The 21,987-nt window shown below is 32.9% G+C and overlaps 3 protein-coding genes across 7 annotated transcripts; 1 reads left to right on the forward strand and 2 right to left on the reverse strand.

The window, feature by feature from the left end:
• Positions 1-3: 3 nt before the first annotated feature.
• LOC123306658 (atlastin) lies at positions 4-11,669 on the reverse strand. Of its 3 annotated transcripts, XR_006536939.1 has the most exons (11): positions 11,513-11,669; positions 10,895-11,109; positions 10,692-10,841; positions 6,705-6,860; positions 6,355-6,643; positions 6,110-6,294; positions 5,808-6,029; positions 5,159-5,373; positions 5,039-5,105; positions 322-2,883; positions 4-291 (listed from the first exon to the last, which is right to left on the reverse strand). XR_006536939.1 is itself a non-coding variant. In XM_044888758.1 (10 exons), the coding sequence occupies exons 1-10, from the start codon at positions 11,568-11,570 to the stop codon at positions 2,746-2,748; spliced, it is 1,695 nt and encodes a 564-aa protein (XP_044744693.1). In that variant the 5' UTR covers positions 11,571-11,669; the 3' UTR covers positions 4-2,745. The 3 variants fall into 3 exon arrangements, 2 of the variants coding, with proteins under 2 accessions (XP_044744693.1, XP_044744695.1); XM_044888758.1 differs by having other exon boundaries at positions 4-2,883; XM_044888760.1 differs by having other exon boundaries at positions 4-2,883; positions 11,396-11,536.
• Positions 11,670-12,034: 365 nt separating this feature from the next.
• On the reverse strand, positions 12,035-14,849 carry LOC123308013 (tafazzin). The gene is made up of 5 exons (XM_044890530.1): positions 14,698-14,849; positions 14,351-14,646; positions 14,168-14,296; positions 13,826-14,038; positions 12,035-12,882 (listed from the first exon to the last, which is right to left on the reverse strand). The coding sequence occupies exons 2-5, from the start codon at positions 14,499-14,501 to the stop codon at positions 12,551-12,553; spliced, it is 825 nt and encodes a 274-aa protein (XP_044746465.1). The 5' UTR covers positions 14,502-14,646; positions 14,698-14,849; the 3' UTR covers positions 12,035-12,550.
• Positions 14,850-16,078: 1,229 nt separating this feature from the next.
• LOC123306579 (UDP-N-acetylglucosamine--peptide N-acetylglucosaminyltransferase 110 kDa subunit) lies at positions 16,079-21,928 on the forward strand. Of its 3 annotated transcripts, none has more exons than XM_044888638.1 (2): positions 16,079-16,239; positions 18,062-21,928. In XM_044888638.1, exon 2 carries the CDS (start codon positions 18,190-18,192, stop codon positions 21,316-21,318), a length of 3,129 nt encoding a protein of 1,042 aa, XP_044744573.1. In that variant the 5' UTR covers positions 16,079-16,239; positions 18,062-18,189; the 3' UTR covers positions 21,319-21,928. The 3 variants fall into 3 exon arrangements, with proteins under 3 accessions (XP_044744573.1, XP_044744575.1, XP_044744574.1); XM_044888640.1 differs by lacking the exon at positions 16,079-16,239 and adding an exon at positions 16,462-16,607; XM_044888639.1 differs by lacking the exon at positions 16,079-16,239 and adding an exon at positions 16,574-16,726.
• Positions 21,929-21,987: the final 59 nt, after the last annotated feature.

The following is a 21,987-nucleotide window of genomic DNA, read 5'->3' on the forward strand; positions in this document are numbered from 1 at the left end:
TCAAACATATAAACTTGAATTTATCACCAAAACCAGTATATACAATTCCAAGTACAAGATAAGAAACACTGAGCTTTATAGTTATTAACGATGCAATTTAATAAGACATAGCATTCGATTTTAATGAAATTTAATTATATACTCCATATATACCAATCTCAGTAAAACTTCGTTTGATTTTACTATATCCACAACAATAGAGATTCATTCATCTTAAATTTACTGAGGCACTTAGGTGTCTTCTTCGACTACAACAATCTAGGCTATAAATTGAACAAAATCAATATGAATCTACTCCTCAGTACCATGAGTAAATAAAACAGATATTTGGAAATACGATATTCAAAGAAGAAATAATCATAATGAATTCATCTTGAAATTATACAACAAAATTCTATATTATATTATTTGAACAAAATATGATATGGAAAGAACAATAACTGAAGGAGGCTAACATTGAAATAATACACAGATGGTAACTGATGACGTAACAATGATGAGATTAACAATGACCCCCTTGAAATGTAACAAGGAAATACGTCTCGTCAAAATTTCAAGAATATCTACAGTTTATCGGATTTTCAGAAATTCAACAGATATTTCTTCTTATTGTTCAAGAGCTTCATTACTCATATGTATCCATAATTGCCCATCAATTTTATGAAGATTGTCCTTATTCAGTGTTACTTTTTCTTGGCAAGAATTTTTTCACGGTTTAAAAATCTACTAGCGGGTTATAAGAAGAAGCCGAGGAAAAAAGCAGGCAATGACCACCAAATTACAATTTGAAATTGAAAAGGAACACTTGATTTCTCATTGAAAATTTTTTCAACAGTCATAGTGTTTTAAATTCAAAATATGGTAATACTGTCTGGAAATCAATCTCTATGAGAAAAAATCACATGTTATTGTCATGTTCTTTTCGTTTTGCTTTTCAAACTGCCGAAGAATTTCCGTAATAAATTCCAAAGTATTTGAATGCAGGTGTTTCTCAAGATTAAACACACAAATAGATAAAAAAATTTTAGTAATCTCAATTTTTATAGAGTACAAAAATTATAACGAACACAATATATGTACATATAATATCATATAAGGGTTCTTTTTATCACCATCATGATCAGTTGAGCCATAGCCACAAAATATTGTGAATTTATTAAAACTACTTAAAACGATAACAAGGGAGAAATTTTTGTGCAAATGGCACTAAATAGAAGTTCCAATTTTCTAATGTAATCCGAAATTTGTTTTTATAGCTGATTCGACTGAATCAGGTAGGCGAAGTTAGGACATAGTACTTTAACGTAATTGGCATTTTTTTTCATCTAGCTCACTAAAATTCATATAACAGTAGTATATGTATACATATAACTTCAGACAAAAATTCCACATTGTCCGAATACACAAAACAAAAATACTAATAAGAATTCTGGAATTCAAATCCACTGAAACAATCACAAATCCACACCTATTATACAAGATATAAAAATGCCTTTCTTGAACCATGTATATCACATTCATCAGTACAATATTGGTATTGAGATTTTCAAGTTTTGATAAGAGAAACGTTCAAGCAGTGATCATGTTATTTGCATGTACAATAAATAAAACAATTAACAAATAACTTATAATACAGTTATGCTGTTTGCAAAAACCTGCTCTAGCAACTTTTTTCACTGGAGTTTCAACTAAAAAAAATAAAACAAATCCATAGATATCTTTTGAAATAGTGCTGCCAAATTATAGTGTTTTATAATTTGATGAAAAGGTATAAAGAACAAGGGAATGTTAGCATTTATTCAACAATTTGCCTTGGTTGAATACCTTATAAGCAAAGGGAAAAATCATAACTCAGCTAATTTAAATCTATTAGAACTTCCTTTTACCCATATGGAAAAATATATGGTGTATAGAAACATTAAAAATTATAAAATTTATTTAATTCATGGGAAGAATCTAGAAAAGAATACAGTTGCATGATTAAATGAAAATACCAATTCAAAGAATTGATTTTGATAATAATTTTCTATTTGCTATTGGAAACTTCAGGCATATCTCATTTGACTTACCTCGTTTTTTTTTGATCGAATTTTTTATCAATTAGAAGAGCCTGTTTGTAAGTATTTCAATTATTAATTTCTATATAAGGTGGCCATCTTCCTATGGGTAATTTATTATTTTAAGATCACACTGATCACAGGAGCGAAGAGCATCACTCCATATAAGGTTTGATAGCAGGTTTTTAGTAAAATCACCTAAGAAAAACCTGGATGAGAAATGATTTCCTTTTTATTCAACAATCCAATCAATCAAAAATGATTTCAACATTTCATAAAAGTTCATTTTATAATTATACCTTTTCCAACAAATAATTATTTAATATTAAAAACCCATCAGACAGTTAAAATTTCTGTAATAGAAACTATTCATACCACATGTCAATTTTTATTGATACAAAAGTGATGAACGAGTCGTTACGATCTATAGAAATTAATGTGTTCGAAATTTTTCCGACGAGCGCTGCTCACATTGTGAAATTATTTTACTTGATTCAACGATGACTATGGTATTATGTATTTTCACTCCGGATGATCTACCGCTTACAACCAATGCACCAACTAAAGCTAATCAATTCATCAATCTGAACCATACTTAATTTTTTTTCGATTTTATGTATAACATTGTCACCTCATTTCAACACTAAGTTATGTATGGCAGACTAGAGAACTTTGTATCGTCCATGTATCACGCTTGTTTTTTTCCGTTTGCTGATAATGGACTTCTTACGGCAGCCGTTGTATTATGTACGGCCAACTCAGCTGCTTGCGCAGCCATTTGCTGCATACTGGTCTCGACGAGGCTTTGATAAACGGGTTTCAAGAACTGTGAAAAAACGGGGAATTATTGGTATTGCTTAGTATTGACAAGAACATGATTGTGCATGTGAATTTTAGGACTTATAAAAGGTGTTTCAAAATATACAGGAGAGGACAAGGATGCTCAGGTGACAGATACCTCCTAAATAAATATTTTGCGCTTTCACAGAAACGTAGAAGAAGCCAGGCATATTAACAGTTACATTACACCTTGAAGAAAGGCAGTATTTTTATAAACATTCACATAGAAACTCTATAACTTCCTAAATGGAAAGAGATGAATACTATACATTGCATATAATACTTGACGAAAAATTTTACGTCGAGAACAAAAACAAATTATTCAATTCTATACAGGGTGAGTCTTCGACTCATACAAATATTTTAACAGTAGATTCTTGAGGTCAAAAGGAACACTTTTTCTTTAACCATTTTTTTCGAATCGGATCAGTTTAAGAGAAACATTATGGTTGAAAAACCATAAAAAATTTTATTTTTACTTTCATCTGACAAACGGTCTAATCGAATGAAATGAATTTATGTCTAAATTTTTCCATTTATGTATTTGATTAAACTTTTTTGGACAAAAGATATCACCCATGTCTTCCAGTTTTCTCATTATGAACATTACGTGCCGTAAAAATACCAAAATATCAAAGAACCCAACTTTTGAAACTAAGTTGGATGCCATCTAATGAATATTTGGACATATGGTAAAATAGAAGTGTTCTTCAGATTTCCTCGTATAATCGCCGTTTTCGAGTAATTTGATGTTCAAAAATTAAAAAGTATCTGTGAAATTTTGCTAAAATGGCTACATCTTTTTATCAGGGCCGAATCGGAAAAGACGGTATGAGAAAAAAGTTTTTCTTTTGAGCTCAAGAATCTACTGTTAAAATATTTGTGCGAATCAAAGACTCTCCCTGTATATGTATAGTATAGATTTACATATTACATTTAGGACATTATATGATACTATCACTATGCATTTTAACCTTTATAAACATTCATTTAAAACTCTAGGCAACTTGAGATAACTTTCTAACGAAGGACAATAACATGTATTCGCGAATTTATATCATATCTGTATTAGATCATTTTTTTCATGAGGGGAAATTTGACTTGATCTAAAAATTTCTATATTTCCTTTTCTTACATAAACATTTATCAACTTATAAGTAACTCTCGTTAAAATTTTTAACTAGGACTGAATCCTCATAAGCATGCATTCATAAACTCCTCCAAATGATCATTTGAGTCTACAAGCATAACCTATCATGGGTAGAGGTAAGAATGTGCAAAGTAGAGATATTCATGCAGTGTTAATAGTGGAAGTACATACGTTTCCTTTGCTTTCTCATTTTGAAATAGGAACGCTAAGGAATAAAGGCAATCATTAATATTGGTTATAAGAAATGATCACAAGATCAAAATGCGGTTTCTGGATAGAGTAGACTACATCTTACAATAAAATAGATCAATGCAAAAACCACAGGAAACAAAATATTTGATCAGATAAACAGAAGAATAAATTTTGAATGATTAATCAGCTTCCCAAGTCAACTATGGTAATTCGATTTTGTTTCATCCGTTTTTGGAATATGCAATTAGTTTCGATTTGTCTACTGTAGATAGTGCTATTGAGAAAATGACAGACAATTTCGGTCGAATGATATTTGAATATATCTTGCAAAGGTGATATGTTATTTGGAAACCATAAATTTTCTTTATATTTTTGAGCGATTATTATTGATTGAGACTTAAGTTTGTAGAAAGATTTTTTAATTTTTATTATTGTTTGTTTTAAATGTTTTTGTAGGGATAGTCAAATGCTTCTGGTAAGAATTCAACATACAGTACACACACTGTAGTTGTAAACATCCAACTCTTTCCTAGTATTACCCAGATAACATTCTGCTATTTGTCTATAACAGGGTGCCAACTTCCAAATAAGAAAGATTTGGAAAATGTTGATTAGTTGTTCATATGAAATACAAAATAGACACCAACAGTTTTATCAAGGATATGAAATTAGTATTATTCTTCTCGTATTATGAAATTTGAAAATTAATAGAGGTTCAAACAAGGAATTGGAAAAAACTATACTAATTGTAAACCAATCATCAAGCTTCAATTGAAAACTACACAAACAAAATACTCACATTATCCCATATAAGATTTGCCATTTCATCTATCTGGAGTCCGTAGTCCCTGAATTCTCCGCTATACCTAGAGACAATTGTATTAGATACATCCCAAGTGTTTTTTCAATTGATATTCACCTAATATAAGCCCAAAATCCTAGAGTGATGAAAGCAATAGCCATGCCGGTATTGAAAATATTGGCTATTGTATAAGCACCAAAAAGTCCAAAAGCACCAGATCCTATGTAGCAGAACACGGCTAGAGCAAAAAATACAGCCGGTGTTCTCGCTGCTTTGAAGATATTCTTGCTTTCATTGTGAGCTTTAAATTGGTTGAAAGATTCCTCCAAGTCCTTCAAGTACAGAAAGATTTACAATGAAAGATCACTGTTTATTCTGTTTCACTATATTCTATTCCCAACTAATTCAATGTAGGTTATTGGAAATAGGGAATACTCCTTCTGACGAAAATGATGTATTTTTATGAAATATCTTTGAAACCTCACATTTTGAAATATCCATTTCAACCGTTTCCCAAAAAAAATTATTTTAAGCACTTATAAATGAAAAATAAAAATGGGTATTTGAAATTTAAAATGTTTCACTTCGATTGCACAAGTTGGCAACATCGACTGAAATATGCCTTGATAATAAAGGACAACAAATACATTATCTTGATGAGATAGACAAAGATGGCTGTCTATGAAGTCATTTCAATATTGTTATTGAAGAGCGTGTAATTGTTACACGCTCTGAAAAAAAGACTAGGTAATAGTTGAAAATGTACCTTTTCTAACTGCTCTTTGTACTTCTCGCTAAACTCTTCGCCTCCCATCTTTCGTTTACTTTGGAATTGCTGGACTGCTTTATCCTTAATTCTTTTATGTTCCGCTTCCATAACACTACTGTTCAGATAGGGTTTCGTTCCACCACATACTTCCTCCATCAAAGTTGTATAAACTTCCTTTGCATCTGCCACTGCAGACAAATTATTGGCCTCCGCAGTTGCCTAGAATCATTAATAATCACCAACAATGCACTGAAATGATTATCAGATTCTAAATGACTGAATAAACAACAAGAACTCACCACAAGCATTGATTTAGGTTCCGGCAGCTCATTACCCTGATAAATCTGCATGTAACATTTGAAATATTGCACCAAATCCCTAGCTTTCACTTTTTGACCGTTGATTTGTTTCACCACCAAATTTTCTGGTGCAAGTATCATTGGAACAAGAATTTTCAAATTGTCTTTGAATTCTGAATCAATATCTAATGAAAAAAAATTGATTAGGTTGGAGAGAAATATTTTGAATTTTCAAAATAGATCACCTTGTAATCTTCCATCAAATGTTGGACTTGTCGATACCTTGATACCAGGGTGCGGCATAAGAAAACATGCAATTTCCGAAAAGCATGATCTTATATGTCTTCTCAGTGATTCCAGTTCTGGATGTTGATTTTCGTCTACTTTAAGCCGTTTCTCTAAGATCTTTTGTCCGCCAACAGCACCGTATGGGGCTTCGTAAGGAAATCTCCAATCCCTCACAAGGAACTGAAGTCTCTGAAATGGAGTTAAATTTGTTTCCGCTAAGGCCAAGCGACCGTATTCTGTAAAAAGCTGAAAAGAGGAAGATATGAATCATTTGATATTTCGTACGCAATATAGAAGAACTACGTACTTGCAAATGTTGCAAATCGTCTTCTTGTATGTTTGATGATAAATTGTATATTTGTACGGAACTTATCATTGTACTTAGTGCAAATATAGTCGCGCATTCTTTTACAGTACTTTTGCTGTCCCAAGTACCCTGAGTATCCAATAATATAACGGCCACCTACGGAGAAAATATCGATTATTAAAAAAAATGATATTCTTCATCGACTACTGAGGTGAAAGTTTAGCTCTTCTGTGTATCAAACCCAGCGGTTGTGTGACCTATATTAGTGCCACAAAATATACACTGCTCAAAAATTGGTGCATGATAATTTTTGTGATCTGTATGTGGATAATGGGTTAGTACAATTCATCTGGTGTTGTGGAATAAGTCAAGAGTTTAAATGGTTTCGGTAATCAGCTATTTGATATTTGAAATGAAATAAAAATCAACCCAAAGTTTTGATCACTTGGTGATGTGTTCCCACCTCAAAGGGCAGAAAAAGTATATACCGATAAAATACGTTCTGAAAAACGGATAAAAAGTAACGCCAAAAATTCATTTTTCCTTTAAAAAATGCTCCAAAAGATGAATAACGCAATTTTTCATGTTTAATTGAGGAGTCATACACCTCCACCAAGGGCGAAGGGAAGTTGAGTTATTTTAAATGCCAACCCTAACTTTTTGTGCCCCTATCCTCCACCGCTCGTAGAGGAAGCAGATAAAATCCCCCAATTCTACATGAAAAGTTTGAAGGCAACAAAATTAATTTGTTCACATAACTTTCACATTTTTTCCTACGGTTATCGCCATGCCATTTTTTGGGATGAATGAACAAAAAGAAAAGTGCTGTTATTCAGAACCACGAAGATTATAGCGCTGACTACTATTAATTATGGGTAGCATATCTGTATTATTGCTTGTAGGCCGCCAATGAATGCAACGTGTTATCTTGCCCAAAACCCATTCAATTTTCTATTCATATCTTGCATAAATTGCTCGAGAACATGAGTCTATTTATATTTTACCGATGTTAAATTTATGGATTAAACGCATAGCAATTTGAGATAGTCGTTTCGGGATCGGTTCCGAGCTATTAACAAAACTATAATAATATCGTTTTGATAGCCTAGTGTAAGTATTATGCTTCAATACGCATGGGGGAATCTCTGGTATATGTTTTTTCTCTTTTATGAATTCAAATACATACACTATATTTAAAACAAATGCATCATTTTTCAAAAGGTTGATTGGGCAACAATATTAGTAGAATAATGCTGGTATGAAATCAATCTACTTCTTTTTTATCTCAGAAATCACATGAAGTTTTACGATATGCGAAATCTCACAATGTCTTTGTCTTCATAGGAAACACTAAACATTAATCGAGTATTTGAACTACACCGCTAGAACGCCTATTTGATTGAAAAACTTATTTGTCTCTTGCAATTTTTTTCTGAAACGCAAGACTCATTAAACGCATTTATAGATTCTTATCGAATGCTACTTGTTAATCACATTTTTAGATTTTTCTCCAAAATCCTGCGTTTCATGAGAAAATTGCAATTTTTTCAATTGAAATGGGCTTTTTAACGGTTTAAAAATTTTAAAGGAATTCAAATATGCGGTTAATGTTTAGTGGTTCCGAAGACATTGTGAGATTTCGCAATCATGAAAATCCTGCGTTTTTCGTATGACCGAATTCTGAAATAAAAAGAAAGGACTATTTTTGAAGGCGAAATTTAGGAGGCTGTAACTTCGAAAGAGGGTGCCTCCTTGCAAAAACAAAAATAGGGGTTTCCTAATCTGTGATCAAATTTTTTTTCATTAATTTCGGCACACCTGTACAATACAATTAGCATGCTTGATGACGATCGGAAACATTCCAAATAACTGGGGTCGAAATTTTAAAAATTCTATATTAGTTTTACTCAGCACCAACACTCTCCTATACAAGTTCTGTTCAGTTATCAGAAATTTTGCCATACGCTTTACAGTCTTATTGCAACTAATCGGTGTTTCTTACAACTCCGAAATGTACTTATAAACTCTTAGTGGAACTGTCTTGAGCAACTATACGGAATTTATTGTTCAACGAGAATAACAAAAAGATAAAGGACCTCTTTTGTCATCAAATTGAGTAAAAATATTATAGTCATCAAATAGTTTAATTAACCAATTATCGAGATGAACCGCGATATAACAGTACGAATGAAAAAAACAATATAAAGCTCCCCTCTTTCGATCAACTAGCAAAATTGATTTTTTGGTATCATCGAAAACTCCATTTCCTGAATATAATCCAAAGAAAAATGTCTCATAATAATACCATAAATTATCCATTATTAACTACTCATATTTTATCGACATCAGATTGGTTAGATGCCTATCAGTCAGGCAGATTAAATTCAATGTTATCACAAATCATATGTTAATGATTGATAGTATTGAGATTCTATATTGGTCAATTATATGATTTTTTACGGTCAAAGTGTCAATACGAATGCACGATCGTGTTCAGATTGAGAGGACCTTTGAAATGATGTGTCAAATTCCCCTTTCATTATCTTGTAGGGGTAGTTTTGGAGGATGGGAGGAATGGTGTTAGAGAAGTGGAATGCTCATCAAAATATACAAATATACTTTTAATCGTAGCAATGAGTTTTCTTTCGTCTGAAAAGATAATAAACGGAAGAATTTTCTTTAAGTTTATTACAATGGATATTTAAATGTCGAATAATAATTATTTTTCAAAAAAAAAAAACATTTTTGAAACATGGAAAAACCCTTTGCGCAATATCGAAGGCATTATTTAAAGTGAAGCGCGAGCAAAAAATATTTATTCCCAGATGAAATTATTATCGAAGATAATTAGTTTTCGAAATATTCCAAGGAGAATATCTCACGCACAAGTAAGCATTTTTGCAGGACTGCTTGCATTACTATTATTTTTATCAATAATTGTTGGTTCACTGTAGAATTATTATTTGATTATAAGTAAGAAATTCAATAACTTCTGCGCGTTCGTTCAAATAAAGCGTGGTCACTAATCCAGAAATTGAATGAGTTCAGTGACTGGCTTTCTGGAGAAATAAATATTTCCTGAATATGCATTTCCAAAAATATGGACCTGATGAAGTTTAGAAGTAGTACAAATAAGACCACATTTCTTTTCTTTGATAGAATAATCTAACTTTTCAACCAGATTTTTGACAAATCTGACCATTCTTTCTGAATAAAGTGTGAATTAAAAGAGCACTTTTCGTTAAAACAAGAGTGTCGCTGCAGATATATGGCGAGAGTTTACTGAAATGTTGGACATAAGAGGAAAATATTATGAAAACGGCCTAATAAATCTAACAATATACATTGTTTTCGACAGCCCCTTCAATTTAAGCGCTAGATGTAACACATGTACAATTATCAGTCTAGATAACCACCACAAAAAGAAAAATTTAAAACCTCCTAAAATATACAGGATCGAAGTGATTATAGATGAAATAACCCAAAAACAAATGAAAACGGGCATAGACCACCCGTTTAGGGTGTAATTTTTTTGCAATAAAATGTACTAAACCCCCAAGGGTTCCATTTACTGGTAATTTATTGACATTATACTTTGTTTTTCATGGTGATCTAAGCATATTCTCGTCTTATATGCTCCAGTATGAGTCCAACAAGACATAGCACCTGCCTATAATTCTTAGTCTCAACAAATGAAATTTTTCTTTCAACAAAAGATTCCTTGGTATACAGAAAAGACACAGAAAATGCCCCCTGCATTACCTATATAGTCATGGAGTAATAGGAAGTATGACTCATTTTTTTAAATATTTCTATTAATATTGGCTAATATTTAGAGCATAAGGTCAGTCATCATCCTCATAGCTTTATATATATTTACAATATCTATCTGAGGTAGATTCCCTGTACAAGGTATCCAAACCCAAGAAACTACAGATATGTATTTCTCTAAATTCCATACGCTCACAAAATGTTCGTCAATCTCACCTTTTCACCATTTGCTAGTTCAGTCAAGAATATTTCTGACCACATCAATATACCAGTTGTATCTCGTTCAGAGCCACCTCTCCAGGAAAAGCCCTCCAAAGGTGCATCATCTTGACCAACCCAATCAGATGTGTTTTTTTTGAGTACATACTAAAATTACTTTCTTTGTCATATTTATTGATCGAGCAAAATTTTAAATTCACCTTTGAATTCATATATCTGAGAAAGAAATCCAATAAGAATGATTTTCCATGCCTGAATGCACCAGCAACAGAAATAACAACAACATTACGATCTTTAATACCATCTTGCATGAGGATTTTAGATAATGCTTCTTCATCCAAACAGAATGTGTGATCATCATTAGCTAACACTACAGGTATTGCACGGGGCTTATAAGTTTCAAAATTGTCCATGTCTGAAAGGCAAAACAAGTATAAATTAGATATGCCTTCAGTAGCAGTAAGTGGATAAAAAGGATATTATTATCCTGGTGCAAAAACTAGGTGACATAGGGATGCCCTTTTTCCTGGCCATTATGCATTAAAAAAGTGATAATACATATGTAGACAATATTTCAAATTGGTAAGTAAAATACAAAAACCCCCCATCATCGTCACATTTACATAAAAAGTTCAATTCAATTATAATTTTACGTAGGTAGACGATACATGTTACGAGTATCCAGGATAAGTACGACGTACGTGTATTTTTTTACTTTGGCAAATGTGAAAATCAAACTTTTTGCAATAGCTCACAATAAAACGTTATCGTCTAAGGATTCAAATTAGCTGTTGGAAGGTTCAAAGATTAATCTTTACCTCCAATTCTCGACTCGACTATCCTGCAATGTTTATGTTTCTCATTCAATTCAGGCATTTTCTTCTTTGTACTCGTAAAATATGGGCAAGTAACTGTCGAACTCGTCCTTGGATTTGTCAAATTGACATTGCAGTGTTTGACAATATTTTGACAGCCTCGAAATCCTAATTTCAGTTTTCTGTGATCACAGATAACATAGATTCAAAATATTTCAAGACAAATCTTCTTGTTTTATCTATTCTGTGGGCAGCACCACCTGTTCTTTAGATCTTTTTGTGTTACACCAAGAAAAATTCAATCCGCGGCACATCGATAACCGTTGGATGTTTTTTGCAAACTGTGGGCGGTGCCGAAGCAAAGAGCCTCTTTCCTCTTTGGCCGAAGCGATAAATTTTCAAAAATTAATAAATTGTAACTTTTCGAATAAATGAATTTTTGTTACATCGATGTTTTTTCAACACTTACCTATCTTTTATGATTTTAATGAAGTACAAAGTTTAGTATTCAATAAGGATTAACTATTGGAGTTGGCATTTTTTTATTGATACTGATGGAATGTTTTGTATTGTACTCACTAGACTGATATACAATATTTAAATACTTTATATTCAGATACAATTGAATATTTCATTTGCACCTACTAAACATTTTTGGAAATCTGAGTCTATGTAGCTGATTGTAAAGTATATTATAAGAACTTCATACCAATACAAATTCTTATTCTAGATAAATTTTTGATGGAATCAACATTTTCATTTATATAAATATCTGTTCATGTCTTATTTTTATACTATTCAATAAAAGTTGCACCCGTTTACCAAATAACCAAAAGTTTAGGAGAAATACTCCAGTAACCCAAAAAAAATGGTATATATCGCTCGATTTTTCGTCGCTCCAGACTTTTTCCATCATTCGAAATTAAATTTTTAAAATTGTACCATATCAATTTTTTCTGTTCAATTGCATAGAGTAAAAAAAATGACTAGCACAAGTAGATGACAATAGTACTATGAAAAATTTATAAACATTCCTATTCATTAAGGAAAATTATTTTTATGCAATTCTTCTGTTTTAACCTTCAGTTTGTACAATTCTTCTTCTAAGAAATCTGTAATAGCCTTTCTAGCTTCTACATCAGTCACTTTTTTCTCTTTCAATGATTTAACCATATCTGTCAGATCTATTGGTTCTCCATAATTGAACGTTAATTTTTTCTTGATATGAAGATAGTAAGGTGGCTCATTGGGTAGGACATCATCCATTCCAATATGCCATATTGGAAGGACGATAGGTGTCACAGGGGCCTCAAATATCATTCGTCCTACACCCCACTTAAACCTCATATGTTCCTTGGTCATGTTGACCTTTCCTGTAACAATATTTTTCATCATTGTGTATAAGTAACAAAAACTGACCACTATATATGAACAAATATCTAGTGATGTTATGATAAAAACATTGAGAATAACTTCAACATGATGCCATGTAAAAGTGAAGAATAGGAAGGGAATACACCATCCTAAATCTCAGAGCAAATACAAAAAATGGTGAACAGATGGTTCAAAAACTACAACATCTGGAATATAAGAGACAAGCATTGAGTGTGCATTGTCATTGGACTCCTGCTCAAGTGTCTTTCAGGCAGAAATACCAGCAATCAAAAGATGTGTAAACAAAAACCTGGAAAGAAACATTCAAGGATCGGACATAGTGATCCATTCTGATGGTCGAGCTGCTAACAAAGCATTGAACACATATGTCATGGACTCAAAGCTGTTATGGAAGTGCCTAAGAAAACTCAACAAAATAAGCAAAAATAACAAGGTCAACACAGCTGCTAAAAAGGGAGCGTAAATGGCACTTACTGCCCCAGAACCTTTTTGTGATAAAAGAAAGAGTTTCTGGAAAAGGAGGAAATCGAAAGAGAAAAATTCTAGTGGTATCTTCCAAAAGTTTCCTTCCGAATTTCAAAACTGTAGTTTACCTTGAAGATACTATTGTGACAGCTGAACATGTGTCGTGCTTTGAAAATCATATAATCTGTTTTAAGTTTAACGGAATTTTATCAGGTATCGGCCAAATCAATCTAATAAAAGGAGGAAACTCCTTTTTGCCTGATATCAGAGTGTCTTGCCATTGCAAGTTAATGCAATGATTGCCTTAGACAAGAAATTATTAAGAAGAACATTAGCATTAGCATCTTGGAAGCCCCCAGATACTATAGTTCATTGGAGCTCTGAAGCTATGTGTTACAAGTTAAATGAAATTTGAGTGAAGCATAACTTTTACTATACCATAACTTTTCCACTCACCTTCTGGGAATATGTGAACCCAACTTCCTGTAGCCAACAATTCTATGCATAGGTCCACAGCTTCTTGGTAAACACCTGCACCACGAATTACAGGAATACATTTTCCCAAAGCAAAAAATGAAGCATGTTGCCAACAAGTAAAGCAAATATCATGAGCTGCTAAGGACCACCTCATCACAGAAGGTCTTAATAGATGCCTCCAATTAAGAGTACCTAAAAAAATTCAAACCCAAACATGCTGAAATTAAATTGTTCCACCAACAGATCGAGTTCATATAAATTTTCAATTTCATATGCAACTTGGATTTTATTTCCTACACCTACACTTACACCTACACTCACCCCAAAGTCCTGGATCATCAAAACAAGAATGATGATTTGAAACAGTTAATAAAGGTACATTTTTAGGCCTTTTATCCAATAATAAACTCATGGTTTTTAGGTTATGAATTTTTGTCTTGCTTAGCCATCCTAGAAATGAAGAATATTTTAACTTTAATTGATTCCCTAATTTTATTAGCATACCTATAAAGATTTTGCTGAAAAGACCAACTGCAGCCACCGTTATTGTACTTGCTATTGTCCATAATTTGGACTGATTTCTCATATTGGGTAAAATCCATCTGATATCATAAACCATCTTAATATTCTTAATTGAATTAACTTTCACTGACATGGCATGACTTTAAATACGCTAATTATCTGTGCGAAATTCTGTTATCAGATTGTTTTGTAATTTTATAAATATCTAAATATACTTTTCTAAACAATCTACACTAGGATTTTTCTCAACCTTCTCATATCCTTTTTTTTGTTTTCTCCTAGATTACATAACAGTGATATAAAATGAAAAGGAATACTATAAAACATACTCATTCGGAATGATAATTATTCCCTAATTCATATTTTCAATTTGAATTCTCCTACTTTCAACCGACATACATCTTTCATCTCACTAGAAGTCACAAAATCTCACAACAAATTGACTTGCTCATTTCGATTCAACGTGATTTGTAAAATGACAGTGAAAAATGCATATGTCTAAGCTGAAATCCGTGTTGCCAGGCCAAGTTATAGTAGGATATTTGACTACAATATTTAATTTCAATTAAAATTTTCAACAAGTTTTTGAATAAGTATCCAGTGATATCTATCAATACCTAACAACTATATGTAGATATGGAAAACATGAATGTACTATATGCAGGTACCATTTTTTTGTAGATAAAAACTTAGTTTTTATTGATGATTTCCGGAAAAATATAATTATTCACAATTTTTGCGAGTCGAACTTCATCCTTAAAACATTTTCTAATATTTTTTGCTTACCTATTCAATTATAAAAACAGGATAAGCATCTCCTCGATTAAAAGTATCTTTGAGGTACACATATATTTGAAGGAGATCCATTCCATTCTAGTCCGATTTCACAATCACAATTATAATAATTCAGTCTTCATTTTATTCCCAACATTAATGGAATCAACGCCATTGAAAGAACCGGAAATTTTTCTGGTTCAGATTTGAAGAGGTCCTGTACCTACCTATTTATTCGTGTAAAATTCTGAACAAACTTATTATTATTTTGAAATGATGAAACACTATGTTTGCATCATAACATAATAATATTCCTAAAATGATCATACCCAACATGTATGCTAATCCTTTTTACAGTTAGTAATTTGAATAAGGTACATATATTGTGAAAATGGAAGGAATTTGTTTTAGAAGCAGACTTCCGCAACTTTTGTTGTTATTATAGACTACTCCTTTATTAGTATGAACAACATGGTGGATGCGCTTTATTAAAGTGTTGTGTGGAAAAATCAATTATAGATATTTGATGCCTGAATAAATCAGTTGGTCTACGGAATAAATCGCAAACTTCAAAAAACTATTATTATATTTCGTTTGCACTGCCTGTCGAATTAAGCTTTCATTATACATCAATAATGATTTAAAAACATTAATGTGGTGGATGCTCTTTATTACTCGCTATGATACTAAAATGCACATTGAATATTGTATGTATTCATAAAATGGATAAAGGACGTGTACAAGATTAGCGGGTAAATACTAAACGAAAAACAGACTCATAACACACCGTGATAAAAAACCAACGATTCAGATCTTTACATTTGTTATATCAGCGGGTGTTATTAAATTCGTTTCATGTACATGTACTCTTGAAAGCAGAAGTCGATCCACCAGGAGGAATTAATTTCATCTTCTTGTTCGGCATTCGGCAAAGAGATGGCGCTTAAACCGATGTGTTCTGTGGTTGTGGTGCATCTTGTAGTGTAAAATTGAAATGAATATTGAAAGTACAGTGATGTGATTTATATGAAATCTAATAAGAATTAAGTGTTTTATTCGAATATTGGTTGAGATAAAAGCCCAAACTATTTTAAAAGGTAATGTAAAGATGTACTTCTCAGTTTCTCCCTTACTGCATGTGAATGATGCATGTCTTTAACAGTGAATTAATGTAGGAATCGCCTGTTTGAGGAAAATATTCGATTATTACCGTAGATATTTATTTATTCCTTGTTCTTCCTAAATTTCCTTACGTTAAATGATGAAAATTTTCCATTTTATCACAATGGGAATGGTGCTCGTGACGTCACGATTTGACATTCGATTGAAATATATATTTGTCGGAATAATTTGCGGATACACAATTCCTACATTTCCTATAGAAATATCTCATATTACGCCTTAAATTTTCTAAATTTACCCGATTTCTTCGGATGCAATTGATTTAATAGTGTTTATAACTTATGTAAGTGTAAAATATCATTTACAAATGAGTAGCCATCAACGAAAAGAGTATTATCATTTCAAAATGGAATTGCCAAACAGGCCGGGTAATTTTAGACGATGATTAATTTATTTCATTCGGTATGTACCTGAAATTGGTTCAGTTCTTTTGATCGAGAATTTTATTCGGTATTTTAAAACAAGGAATTGGGTACCTATAAGTTTTACAAATTAATCTTATTGAGGGCGACATCAAGATGTTTTAATGGACAATCTAATTCATGAGCTGGATACAGATACGGCAATACAAATTAAAAATATATGTAGATTGATTTTTCCCAGACATGGCACATGTACAGTGAGAAAATTTTTGGCATCATGACTAGTTTATAATTTCTTTCCATAATACTTGAAGGTTCAACAGAAATGGTTGTTTGCATTAGTAATTGGCCTACAAGAATTTACTTCCATAAAACTTTCATTCATGGATAAATCATGGACAAAATATCGGAGAGGTTATGCTTCTTCATCAAAATTTTCATTAGTCCTTCTGATAAAATTGCTATCAATAATAATTATCTCATTTTCTTAAGAGGTCTGGTTTTTGGCAAACGTCTTTTTATAAACTGCTACTGAAACAAATTGGAAAAAAATCACCTCCATTCATGATTTGAAGTTGATTTGAACTGTTGAAAATCAAAATGCTTTCAAAGAATTACAAATAATTGGAAAATTCGTTAGGTGATTATATGGGTTAGCCCCAAAAATATTTTGTTCTAAGTCTGTGTGAAAGTATTGGCATATGAGTTTTAACTGATTGTAAAGGGTATGTTGGAATTCAGAACATGGTTAAAATAGTTTTGTATCTGCTCCAACACTTTTCAAGGGGTTACTAGTAGATTTTTCAATCTGATGTGATTCATATTATACCAAATTTGTAGTAACAATATTTGTTGATCTAATGAAATTTTGAGTTGTTGATGCATATCTTCCCTTCATGGTTTGTTGTTGAAATCTGCATCTTTTTATGTTTTAACTTTACATATCTTCAATACCTTCTAGAGGCCATTGAAGGTTTTAAATATTTTTTAATTTTTGTTTTCGCCTAGCTTTATTCAGCATATATTTCCTACAAATCATAACATACAACCAATTTTTTACTCTCTAACATTACTGTCTTGAGTATTTTATCTCAACATTGAATGATAGTTGGAGCATATTGATCTACACTAATCTTGAAATGGTTAATTTTAAACTGGTAACATAATGCAGAATACTCTGTTAAAAGTGATGCTGGTGTCAATTTTATGAAACTTTCAAAACATTACGATTTTATGATTGAAATGAGAATAAAAACTCATTTCTATTCATGTCGTAAGATAAGGATAATATTCAGGTCATTTTGCTTAAATATACAATAATCAATTTGAGATCTCATTGAATGCCTTTCTTATCATATACAATTTTGATTTTCAGGAAGGAACTCCTGCTTAAATGGGAGAATAAATAAACACTAATGTGGAGCAAAGTCACAGGACTACATCAATTTACAAGACAAACCAATTCTCAAGCATTTGAGTTGAAAGTAACAAACCTACGAATCGATGAATCCCCAAAATAATATCGACCTCTCCCTGCCCTCGAGTATTGCTATTTTAAAAATGAACGATCTGCCACAGCTTTCATCTGTTGGCCTCCTTGAACTGGCTCATCGAGAATACCAAGCAGGCGATTATGAGAATGCTGAGCGACATTGCATGCAGTTGTGGAGACAGGACCAAACTAACACAGGTGTACTTCTCTTACTCTCGAGCATACATTTTCAGTGTAGGAGGCTTGATAAGTCTGCTCACTTCAGTACTCTGGCAATAAAGCAAAATCCACTATTAGCTGAAGCGTATAGTAATTTGGGAAATGTATTCAAAGAAAGGGGTCAACTTCAAGAGGCATTGGATAACTATAGACATGCTGTTAGGCTGAAACCAGATTTCATTGATGGTTACATCAATCTTGCAGCTGCTTTGGTGGCAGCTGGTGATATGGAACAAGCGGTTCAAGCATATATAACAGCTTTACAGTATAATCCTGACTTATACTGTGTTCGCAGTGATTTAGGTAACCTGTTAAAAGCCCTTGGTAGATTGGATGAAGCAAAAGCATGCTATCTGAAAGCCATCGAAACCAGACCTGATTTTGCTGTTGCTTGGAGCAACTTGGGATGCGTCTTCAATGCACAGAGTGAAATTTGGCTTGCAATTCACCATTTCGAAAAAGCTGTAGGTCTCGATCCCAACTTCTTAGATGCTTACATAAATTTGGGGAACGTTCTGAAGGAGGCTCGGATATTTGACCGAGCTGTAGCTGCTTATTTGAGAGCTCTTAATTTATCGCCCAACAACGCTGTTGTACATGGAAATCTCGCCTGTGTCTATTACGAACAGGGTCTTATCGACTTAGCAATAGATACCTATCGCAGAGCAATAGAATTACAACCCAACTTCCCTGATGCATATTGTAATCTAGCTAATGCACTGAAGGAAAAAGGACAAGTTGCAGAAGCCGAAGAATGCTACAACACAGCTTTACGTTTATGTTCAACCCACGCAGATTCTTTGAATAATCTAGCAAACATCAAGAGAGAGCAAGGTTATATAGAGGAGGCAACTCGTTTGTATTTGAAGGCACTGGAAGTTTTCCCTGAATTCGCTGCTGCACACAGCAATTTAGCATCAGTTTTACAGCAACAGGGCAAGTTAAATGAAGCTTTAATGCATTACAAAGAAGCAATTCGTATTCAACCTACATTCGCTGATGCTTATTCAAATATGGGTAATACTCTTAAAGAAATGCAAGATGTATCTGGAGCCCTGCAATGTTATACAAGAGCAATACAAATAAATCCAGCGTTTGCTGATGCTCATAGCAATCTAGCCAGCATTCATAAAGACTCCGGCAATATACCAGAAGCTATACAATCGTATAGAACTGCTTTGAAATTGAAACCAGATTTTCCTGATGCATACTGCAACTTGGCCCACTGTTTACAGATTGTGTGCGATTGGACTGATTATGGAGTGAGAATGAAGAAATTAGTCAGCATTGTTGCAGATCAATTGGAGAAGAACAGGCTACCTTCAGTGCACCCTCATCATTCCATGCTCTACCCCCTGTCACATGAATTTCGCAAAGCCATCGCTGCTAGACATGCAAACTTATGCCTAGAAAAGATTCATGTATTGCATAAACATCCATACAAATTCTCTACTGAAACTGGTGCAAGGCTCAGAATTGGATATGTCAGTAGTGATTTCGGAAACCATCCTACATCTCATTTGATGCAGTCCGTTCCTGGTCTTCATGATAGATCCAAAGTCGAAATATTCTGCTACGCTTTGAGCACCGATGATGGTACAACTTTCAGGAGCAAGATTTCCAGAGAAGCAGATCATTTTATAGACCTATCGCATATTCCTTGCAATGGCAAGGCCGCTGATAAAATTTATCAAGACGGAATACAAATTTTAGTCAACATGAACGGATATACTAAAGGTGCGAGAAATGAAATATTTGCACTTCGACCAGCTCCTGTTCAGGTTATGTGGTTGGGATATCCCGGAACAAGTGGGGCTAGCTTTATGGATTATTTGATTACTGATGCAGTAACTTCTCCAATTGAACTGGCGAGTCAGTATAGTGAGAAATTGGCTTACATGCCCTACACTTATTTTGTTGGAGATCACAGGCAAATGTTTCCACATCTTAAAGAAAGACTCATTTTGAGCGATAGAAGCAACTCGTCTAACTACAACCTTGCAGATAATGTAGCCATCATAAATGCCACGGATTTATCACCATTAGTGGAGAATACTGAAGTTATTGAAATAAAGGAAGTTGTTAGAGCTGCCAAACCTGTAGAAATCAGTCTGAAGGTAGCTGAATTGCCTACAACTACTCCAATCGAGAATATGATTGCTTCAGGACAAGTTCAAACCTCTTTGAATGGGGTAGTTGTGCAGAATGGACTAGCAACTACACAGACAAACAATAAGGCAGCAACTGGGGAAGAAGTACCTCAAAGCATAGTCATCACGACTAGACAACAATATGGACTACCTGATGATGCCATTGTTTACTGTAATTTCAATCAGCTCTACAAAATTGATCCAACAACTCTTAAAATGTGGGTCAACATTTTAAAAGCTGTACCTAATGCAGTTTTATGGTTATTGAGGTTCCCAGCAGTAGGCGAACCTAATTTACAAGCCACCGCTCAGCAACTTGGTCTACCTCCTGGAAAAATTATTTTTAGTAATGTTGCCGCCAAAGAAGAACATGTTAGACGAGGTCAATTGGCTGATGTATGTCTAGACACGCCTTTATGTAACGGCCATACCACGAGTATGGATGTATTATGGACAGGTACACCAGTAGTAACGTTGCCAGGGGAAACTTTAGCTTCAAGGGTAGCTGCAAGTCAGTTGAGAACCTTGGGATGTCCTGAATTGATTGCAAAGTCAGAGATTGATTATCAAGATATTGCTATAAAGTTGGGAACTGACAAAGAATATTTGAAGGCTATGAGGCATAAGGTTTGGGCAGCTAGAACAACATCCCCCTTATTCGATTGTAAAATTTACGCACAAGGCTTAGAACTAATTTATTCTAAAATGTGGCAACGTTTCGCTGCTGGTCTCAAACCTGATCATATTACTGATACAACTGTGGAGAAATAGATTATTTTTGAATATTTATTTAATGTAGATATGTATTTTTCTCAGTGATATATTTGCTATAAGTAATAACTGAAAAGACATTCGAATGACATTATGTGACGTAGTGTAATTATTGGCATTAACTCAAAAGTGACATGATTATACCATTGTGTGCAGCAGATGTGAAGAATTACTGGTAATTTATGAATGAACAATGATTGATAATCGCCCCTTATGAAGTACCTATAATTTGAAAATTGTATGCATTCAGAATGACGTAAAATATTGAATTATATAAAAAAGTTTTCTCATATAAGATAACTTTTCTTCATTAAGAAATATAATTGGGTTAGTTTTCTTACAATAGAAACCTTAGTTATAGGACTTGAACTGATATTGAATCACCTTAGCCAAATCCGATTTTAAATTATTATTCCACAAGAAAAAAAGTTTTTAAGTTATTATAATTCGAGTCAAATAAAATTTGAACAACAATTTTGTTTTATTAGAATTAATAATTTGGCTAATATTTTATTGATATAAATATTATAGTTACTTATGGTCCTAGTGTATTGGAATAGATATATACCACAAATATGTGAGGCTAGTAGTACAAGTGTATAAGATCTAATTTGTGTTTCAGTTTCATATCCAATACCACTCGGGAAAGTCGGTTTTTTCAAATTCATT

This window comes from Coccinella septempunctata, chromosome 2 (assembly GCF_907165205.1).
Source record: "Coccinella septempunctata chromosome 2, icCocSept1.1, whole genome shotgun sequence".
Taxonomy (NCBI): Eukaryota; Metazoa; Arthropoda; class Insecta; order Coleoptera; family Coccinellidae; genus Coccinella; species Coccinella septempunctata.